Source organism: Pinus tabuliformis, chromosome X (genome assembly GCF_031772625.1).
Source record: "Pinus tabuliformis cultivar Carrire ecotype Pingquan chromosome X, CPIR1, whole genome shotgun sequence".
Classification (NCBI taxonomy): domain Eukaryota; kingdom Viridiplantae; phylum Streptophyta; class Pinopsida; order Pinales; family Pinaceae; genus Pinus; species Pinus tabuliformis.
The window spans coordinates 914,440,129-914,450,035 of NC_142308.1; the positions used below are offsets into that span (position 1 = coordinate 914,440,129).

Below are 9,907 nucleotides of genomic sequence, written 5' to 3' on the forward strand. Positions count from 1 at the left end.
CATTAAAAAAAATTGAGTGAAAAGATAAAAAAATTCTAACTAATCACTTCGTTATTATATCTTATTAAATTACATAACAATCTAAATGTAAAAGGATAACATAATCACCTATTAAAAAAAATTGAGTGAAAAGATTAAAAATTTCTAACTAATCACTTCGTTATTATATCCTATTAAATTACATAACAATCTAAATGTAAAAGGAAAATGTATGAGATGTAATGTCGTTAATGACCACCTTTATGGGATAACTAGTAACCAGTTTCAAGTTGCCATTTTGTATTTCCAATTTGACATTTTACGTGTCGTTTTTTTGTGGATTTGTAAGGTTTGTGAATATGGTTTTGGTTTTAATTTAACAGATTTTTTTTCCTAATTTTGATTTTTTAAATTTACAAATAAAAAATAAATATATTTGTTATCTTAAATAAAGAATGATAAATGAGTGAATTTTTCAATGAAATTCAGAGATAAAAGAAAATAGCCATTTGATATTTAAATTTATATAAACTTCATTTTAAAACATTTCTCAATCAAACTAATTTTTAACATTAAAATGCTTATTTATAACATATAAATTAAATAACAGTTATGATAACTCGAGAAATTTGATATCTAAATTTATTTGTTGAATTGAGGCTTCTGTGATCCATATTAAGTTAAGAGAGATTTTTCGACCTCTGTGACAAATGAATTATCTTATGATTTACGCCGAAAAATCTCTCTTAATCTAAATTTATATTTATATGAACTTTATAGTAAAACATTTTTCATTCAAACTCGTTATAAATAATAAAATATTTTATTAATATATCTTTTTAATTATAAATGATAAAATATATTATTAATATCTCCGTGAAAGGAATTTGACCTTTTACCTCCATTAAGCCTCATATACAAGGGAGAGAATTCAACTCAATATTATAAACATTCCACTTTCAATAGTATAAACATTTCGCTTTTTAAAACTGGTTTTGAACATATTTTCTACCCCATTTTACATTTCAACCCATAAAAATACATTTATAGTTACCGAAAATAATAATAAACAAATATTATATATAAAAATCACATTTATAGTTACCGAAAATAATATATAAACAAATATTATATTCTCATTTGACTCTTTGAAATAAATATCAAAATACTTAAATATTATGTATATGAATGTTATTGGTTGGTTATTAATATATGGGAAAATTTATCATAATTTATTTGTCAACTCAGTAGTGAGAACAATTTACTAATTATTTTTAGTTGCTAATCGTAAATAGAGTCTCTTTTTTATTTAAGGAAAACAATTCCACCTGAAATAACCACAAGATGAGGGTTCAAATCTCATTGAATATATATATGCCTTGTTGTGTCTTGGCTAGAATCCCATGACTCTTGTTGAGGCATAAATTTCTTGCACCAGTTACCGAATAAATAAGGGAACAAATTTTCACTCTTACCAAATACCTCATATTTCATTACGTCCAAAAATATTCAACCCTTAAACAAACAAACCCTATTTTAATAAACACTCCAAACGCAATATTCTTTTGTTTTTATTTTTTCTCTCGCTTGAACTCCCACTATATTTTTTTTGCTATTCATCTAATAAAATATAGTATTAACATTCATTTTGACTATTCATACACGTGTTAAGCTTTTCATTATTGCTCTGCTAAAGTATTTATTAACCTTCATTTATATCGATTTGACTTCACATACACGTGTTAAGTTTCTCGGGTAACTCAGAAAAATGAGTATGTTGTGAAACGGCCAAGAACTATTAAAAAGTACGGTCTCACTTCCAAAGTCGCACTATCATAACCCATGTAACTTGTGTTACTGTCCGGAATTTCCACCGCTGGCTAACTTGTACTCTGCTGCATAAAAGTATTTACAGAGAGCCTCGGATGCTATATTCTATGTATATACACACAGAATATGTATATGTTGTCTGTATATATATATACACAGTGGTTGTCAACGGTCAGTGAGTTTAGATAAATCAATCACCCACCCACCCACTGCGTTGCCCTCTCGAAAAGTGTAAACTGCAGAAAGGTACCTAAAGTCTTCGAGGCATGAAAATATTTTTAATATGGATGCAAAGTTGTAAGTTAGCGCGTAGCAAATCGCGCTTTTTTAACCTGTGAACGTAGCAGGGGGTGCATCGTTGGAAGTTTATCATTGTAATTTTGTCCATCAATTAGATGCGAATTTAACTTCACGTGGTCACGGGTGCCAATTCCCCTGCCTTTACTCGCGGGATGTTCCCCCTTACGGCAAATGCGAAGCGCCCTGCGACAAAACTCCACCATTCCGCTACGCAGATCGATCATCCACGGAACAAAACTACAAACAGCATTTAATGGTCTCTCAACTGTAGACACCTACTACTAGTCCTTTCAGTCAATTTCACGTCGTCACCTCCGACTTTGACATTTGACTCCTCATTACTGAACTCCTCCTCCACCTCTGCTATTAAAGAAATCTCTGCTGCGCTGCGTTCCACATTCATCCCCAATATTGATGCTCGGTCGGTCGCGTTGTTTTCTGCTGAGATTGAAGAACTGTTCTTCAATGGGTCCGTGGCACCAAGATATTCTAGTGGAGGTCCTGAAGCATCTGGACGCCAAGTCCCTGGCCATGGCGGGCTGCGTGAACAGGCTGTGGAAACGAGTTTCGCAGATGGAGTGTGTGTGGGAGGGGGTTTGCACTAAGCACTGGCCCCTCGCTCACCCTCGTTCTCATTCCGTTGTGGTCGCTCTGGGAGGATACCGCCGCCTTTATCTCCTCTGCTTGCGCCCTGTTCTTTCTTCTTCCTTCCGTTGCAGAACCAACAGCTGGACAAAAGATGAAGTTCAGCTGTCACTTTCACTCTTCTCCATCATCTGCTATGAACGCATGGCGAAGCTGAGTGATTCTGCGTCCTCCTTGATGTTTCTGTATAAGCCCAACTCTCAGAATGTCCACTGCAGTCCCATCTATAAACAGTATTTTGATTGATGGCCAGTGGCGTAATTTCATGGATGTTTTATTCGTTAAACATTAATCCATTATTTTTTCTGAGCGTTAATGTTGATGTTGGATGTAATACTTCTGTGTAAAGCTTTCTAGGGTTTACAAGTACTTTGGATTTTTTTTGGTATTTAGAGGAATTGGTAATGAGATTCCTATACACAACAGTTGGCTACCATTATAAACTTTAGCAACAGTGGGATACCATTATAAACTCTAGCAGCGTAGGTATGCTCTTTCATGGTACACTTACACATGGGTGGATTTTAATCACTATTACTATAAATTCTATTTAAGCTGAATAGGTATGGGTGGATTTTAATCACTATTACTATAAATTCTATTTAAGCTGAATAGGTATGCTTTTTCTTCATATGATAATAAATGAAAGCAAATCAAAAATCACATGAAAGTAAGCTAAAGTAAATTAGGGAATTTGAACACTACTTTCTTACACATAATACTTCATTTATATTGTTATCGCTAGAAAACCAAACCTCCTTACACATAATATTTCATTTACATTATTATGACTAGAAACTACAACCTCCTTACCCATAATACTTTATTTACACTGTTATCGCTAGTTGACCCACTAGATTCTAATGTTTTCTGTTTATCCATTCTACATCTTGGCAATTCGAGTATCTCATGTGATGTTACAGGGAGGGCAACTCATTTTCACCATGAAAATGCCCATGTTATGGCCAATCTACGGATAATTCTTTAACATGCACAGAATGAAATCTTCAAATAACGGAATACTTCTGCATGATATTGCACAAAGTGAAACCTTCAGCTCACCAATTTTTTTGGCATACTTCCTGTGGCCGAAAATGGAATGAAATATATTAGAAAACGAGAGTGGCAGAATTGATTTAACATTAGTCTGCTAAATTAGGGACTGTAATTTTTCATTTCTCTGCCATTCTGATCCGTGAGTTGACAAAGATGTTCTTGTGTCCATATTATAAGATTGTTGTTATCAATAATATTGCAGATTCCCTCGGTGACTGCGAGCCTTCCAGCCCGTGATCTTTCTAAGTCACGTGCAATTTTGCAAGCCCCTTCTGATCTTGGCAGTCTGCAACATATATTTATACGACAGTACGAACTTTTCATCTATAACTGTAGAGGTTCTCTTATATACCGGGCCCCATTTTATATGAAAAACATAGCCACGATGTTTGTTCACTGAGGTTCTTTCCAACGTCCAGTAGACACAGATGCGTCTTTGTCCGTCGATCATCTTAGAAAGTATCAAACCTTTTATGAAACTTCGATTTTCTCCGATATTAATCAATCTAGTTCATATTAATAATACTTTCTTCTCTTTTGGAACAGTATTAATATCGAAAACATTTGTAAATTAATATAAATAAATATATATTACTAAATATAAATAAAATACATTATAAATATTTTTATTAATAAAATCTATATAGTTATATAAAAATAAATGAAACGTATTATGATGATGATATTAAATTTAGTTTATTCTAGTTTTATTTATTTTTATAAATTTTTTCCTTATTCTCTAATGTTTTATGTCAAAATTAGGGATTTTTATGTCAGGGAGGGATCTTTATGCCATCTCTGAGTGAGTAGAGAAAGTTTCTAGTGTTCTATGTGGTTTAAGTTGTTTTTATACAATAGGTACTTTCTCATAGTCACTTTTTTAATGGGTAAAAGACTAGCTTTTAGGAGGAGGATAGTATAAAGTGCATATATGTTAAAAAACTCTCATAGCCACCCTCTCAATGGAGAAAATACTCTTAAGAGGAGAATAGCATAGAGTGCATATATGTTCAAAAATTATTTTGGATTTGCTCTCTCTTTTTCTAAGACTCTTTAAAGATAGCGCATCCCCAAACCTTCCATATAAAATAACCAAGAGTAATCACACTATCAAAGGGGAGTATTTCTCAAAGGGGAGTATTTTGTTTATTTAATCCCAAATCCAAAGATCCATTGATTTATAATTATTTTCAAACCCATAATAAGCATTCCATCCTTTGCTTATCATTTTTTAATTTTATAATTTAAGTTGAGCTTGCCATAAATATAAATTACAAGATATTTGTATGTAGGAACTTCCTCTAAGTTGTTGTTGTCATATATGAAAGTATCGCATGTGATCTTTTTTTATTTAATTATCATAACTTTCATTCTATCAATATTAATAGTCATACCAGTATTGGAGCAAAAATTATGGAGGATTCTTAGTTGCTTGCTGAGATTGTAGGGATTGTTCATTAGAAAAACAACATCATGAGTGTAAAGAAGAGTGTTGGTTATATTAGTGAGAGTTGGCTAACAGACAATATGCTTCTTCCATGCATCCTTCTAACTTGTAAATGCATATATGGCAAAAATGGAAAGGGACAAGGAACAAGGTTGCTTGACTATGATATTACAATTAATTTCTTCCAACTAGCCCTCATTGTTTTTAAACGTAAAAATTGCATTTTCATACAACCTTGTCAAAGTAGCCCTCAACTTAAAAAGAACCGTTATAGCTTCCAACCTTTTTAAAAGTTTTGTCTTGGGTAATGTATTCAAAGTTTTTTTAAAGTCAATGAAACAACACAAGATAGTGCAACACTTCTCTGCAATGATCCTAAGAGCAACAAGGTGGCCCATAGGTGAATGATATCTTGTAAACCTAACCTAGTACTTATTTGTCTTTCCATGGTTTTCTAGTCATAAGCTAAATGCCTTTACCAAAATAATTTGTATAACATGGCTAAAATGGGGCTAATAATAATGGTCTAATAATTAAAGGGAACGTTTTTGTCCCCATTTAAAAGAAGAGGTAAAATAAGGTTTTATGTCTAGGGATCAGGGAAACACTCTTTCACTACTAAATTTAAGAGCACGTGTATGTGAGGAATGAGAATAGACCTTTCAATTTTAAATATTTCAGCTTGATAGCCTTTAATGTCCTTAGCATTCCAATTTGTGAGTCACTTAGCCTTGATCCCTATGTATTCCATAAAAAAACTTCATCCTCTATAGGAATGTTGGAAATGGTGCCCATCACATTAGGGGATTCATAAAGATTTTAAGGGAAGAATTCCAATCATTGAAGGGAATTATATTACTTTCTTTATCTTTAAGAGTTCCATTTTTCCTCCCAAATTTGTTAAGGATTAAGTTTAGACAGGTGGAAAAATAACTTTTGCTTTTTATATTTATCACACATTCCCCCCTTTTAATTAGGGTTTTATATGTATTTATCTTATTGATTTCTAAGGACTCATTAGAAACATCCCTAATATATTTTCTAACCATTTTACATTCATTATCAAAGACTTGGTTGTTCTATTATGTTTTTTACATGACAACTCGCTAGAGGGCTTGTTAAGGGAAGTAGAAATGGTTGTTGAAATTATGATAGAGGTCTTAGACATTGTCCTTATAAGTTAGGATATTTAAATCACTATATAAATCCTTTGAGAAGAGATCAGTTTTTCTTTTTTCAAAAAGTAGGTGTCTTTGATTATCAAAATTTTCTTTCATGGGACTTTTGTGCATGACAAAATTTAGAGTTAGTGTTACATATCTATGATTAGAGTTAGGTTCATGGTTTTTTAAAATGTCAATATTTACTATTTGGTTGGATATATGGATATCAAACTATACATAATGCATGGCACTACTCCCAAGCCCATGAATACAAGTCATCAGGTTGGACTTTGACCACTTAATTACACCATTACAATTTATTAGGCCTTGAGAACTACAAAACTTGACTAGTTTTCTACCAAACAAATCCTTGATCAGGTATTTAGAGTTTCTTTTGTATCTATTAGGTTAAAACAAGGTCCTCATCTAGCCTTAAATGATTAGAATTGCGATCATTGCTTAAAATAATAGCTTGGGTAGCTATAACTATAGCACTAAAGTCTCTTAGCAAGGCGATATTATCTTCATTCCTTAGATTATAAATATTTTGTTTAGGGTATTTTAAGGACAATATTTATCTAGATTGTTTTTTGATAAGAGGTGGAATTTATAGGTCTGAAATAATAAATTGAAATAAATATTTTTAGCATTGATGTTTGAGATTTCTTTTCAAATGTCCTAAATGAGAGGGTCTATGTAGAATTAATAGGTGTGAAATAATAAATTACTATATAAATCTTTCTATCATTAATACTTGAGATTTCTATTCAAATGTACTAATTGAGAGGGTCTATCTTATGAAGCTAAATATGAGGAGAAATGTTCTTTTTTCATATAGTAGGCTATACCTCGTATTCCTCTATGATAGTATTTATTGTTCCATACCAACTACAAGACAAGTCCTTATGTGTTAGAAATCTTCAACTCTTCATGATCCAATGTTTCAATTAGAAAATTGCACTCACGATTCAACTTAACAAAAAATCTTTGCACCATGGAATGCCTTGACAAGTCCATAAAAGGATTTTCAGTGTCCCAAATTCCTATTTATTATTATCATTTTGGTCTCTATTTCTAATAATAATTTTTCTATTTCTAATTATTGCGAGTCTTCTTTCCCTCCCAACTTTCTTTACCTTTTAACTTCCTTAACTTAACATGATATATTGAAATGAATTCTTAAAACTTATATTAAATACATTCTGTAGGATAATCAAAAGATTTACAAATAAAAATAAAAATAATAGTAATTTTTTTATACATTTTAATGTTATATCTAAATAAAATAATGTTTTATTTTTATCTTTATTTTTTTTAAATTTTAGTAGATTTTATGAAAATAAATTTATAATAATTTTGTTTATTTCAAATAATTGATAAAAAAAAATTATGATTCTTTCTATTTAAGTTTAATGGTTACATTTGAGATATTATTCCATTCATACCAATAGCCTGTTGAATTACTTCAAATAACCTCAAATAATTAAAAATTAAGTTATAAATTTTCCCATTAGCTTAAAAAAATAATTAAACTATATTTAACACCAAATTTAAAACCATAATATTTCTATTTCTATTCCTTTGACTCTTTAAAACAAAAAATGAACCAGCCTACTTCTCTCCATGTTCAAAGTCGCTTTACCCATTCCTTCAAATTTGATATATCCTTTTAAAAAAATTAGTTGGTTAAGTCCTTTCTGCTTTTACACCGGCCTCCCTGCACCAGTTTTAAATTCTATATGGTTAGTAGCCATCCCTTTGATAACAACACAACTACATAACAACCGACCACATACCGACAAAATGAATTCATGGTTACCATTCTACCAACGAAAAGAATTCATGGTTAATCATTCTAACAAATGACATCAGTCATAGCTTTCGAAAATGGATTCAATTTAAATAAGAAATCATTCAACTCAATATTAAAGGATATATAAAGAGCTATGCTAATTAGGTAACACTATAATATGTAGATTTATAGTAATAGAAACCATATAATTTATTGTCAATATGTATTTCTATATTAAAAGGTATATGAATAATTTTTGATAGAACTTTTTAATTGCTTTTTTGCATATTCATATATATATATATTATTACTATGATTTGTTTTCTTTATGACAAATTGTTTGAAAATTATATGGTCTGATATATCCCCAATCTTCATATCAACTTCCAAAATCAATAATTTGTATAAAAAAACTAGGGAAACATTGCTCAATAGATCGATTTTATAATGCATGCCCATTAAGTTAAACTACTAAAGGGCCATAGGAATGTGTAATTGTAATCTATAGAAATATTTTGTATCCATCTACTAAAGATGCTATGTTATGCAAACATTGAGATGTTGATGGCTCAAAAGCTAGTTTCCCTTTGTTATTAGTTTTTTTTGTTTGGTTACTTCTTTTGGAAAGAAAAGTGAATAATGCCTAATTGCGGTGCCTTGCATTTTAAGTGAGAGAAAAGTGAACATGTTATATATTCCTTATTTAAAGCTTATAGGAATGGTGTCAGCGTATTGTGAGCAAATTTTTTGAAAGGTGTCTAAAACAGAATTGAAAAAATGGGTACTTTGTGTATATATTAAATTAATATTTTTTTTAAATCATTATATTAAAAAATATATACATATCGAATATTTTAATATTTAATTAAAAAAATATTAATATACATATAAATAAAAAGAAATAAATATTAATTTCATGATTTACTAGGAGAAGAATTGTAATTTTTATGTGTTTAATTTGTTATATATATATATATATTTGTATGTTGTATTTAAATATTAATTTCATGATTTATTAGGGAGAAGAATTGTAATTTTTACGTGTTTAATTTGTTATTTATATATATATATATTATTATATATTTGTATGTTGTATTTAGAAAAGTTAAGTGGATTTTATATATGAGAAAATATATCCCGATCGGGGTGTGAGTTGGAGGGCAATGCTATTATGGTGAATTAATGGGGTCTCCTCGAGGTACAAACCCATCACCCTCCACATGTTCGAGGCATATGGTGTGGTGGCTACATGCATGCGAGGTATTAAGGTTCTCACTGAAGGTGACAATGCCATTGCATTTTGGCAATTGGTAAGTTGCTCTGCGAGGGAAGTCAGTAATCGTGTAGTGTATGGTAAAGGATTGTTGAAGGGTGGTGGTGTTGGGTTCTGTGGATCGACACAAGAGCAAGCAAGGTGGCAGTCTTGGCTTCTCCCCACGCTGATTAACGAATATGTGGTTTGCCATCTTTTTCTCTCTTCCATGCATCAAATGAGCTATTTGATGGAATTGGGGATTGTATGGTTTTGAACTATCATGGTTTCAAAGGAAGAGGGTCTCCATGATCTGCATGCATTTGTATGGCATCTGAAGGAGGTCCAATCGTCTGGTATTGTTTTTGTGTCAGTTGTTTTTGGGATTTTTCTATCTAGGATGGGGTTATATTAGTAGCTTGTCTCTAGGGTCCATATCTAGC

At 31.1% G+C, this 9,907-nt stretch overlaps 1 protein-coding gene across 1 annotated transcript; it reads left to right on the forward strand.

Moving 5' to 3' along the window:
* Nucleotides 1-2,574: 2,574 nt before the first annotated feature.
* LOC149142661 (F-box protein SNE-like) lies at nt 2,575-3,000 on the forward strand. Its single transcript, XM_089451544.1, has one exon. The coding sequence runs from the start codon at nt 2,575-2,577 to the stop codon at nt 2,998-3,000; it is 426 nt and encodes a 141-aa protein (XP_089307670.1).
* The last annotated feature ends 6,907 nt before the right edge of the window (nt 3,001-9,907 follow it).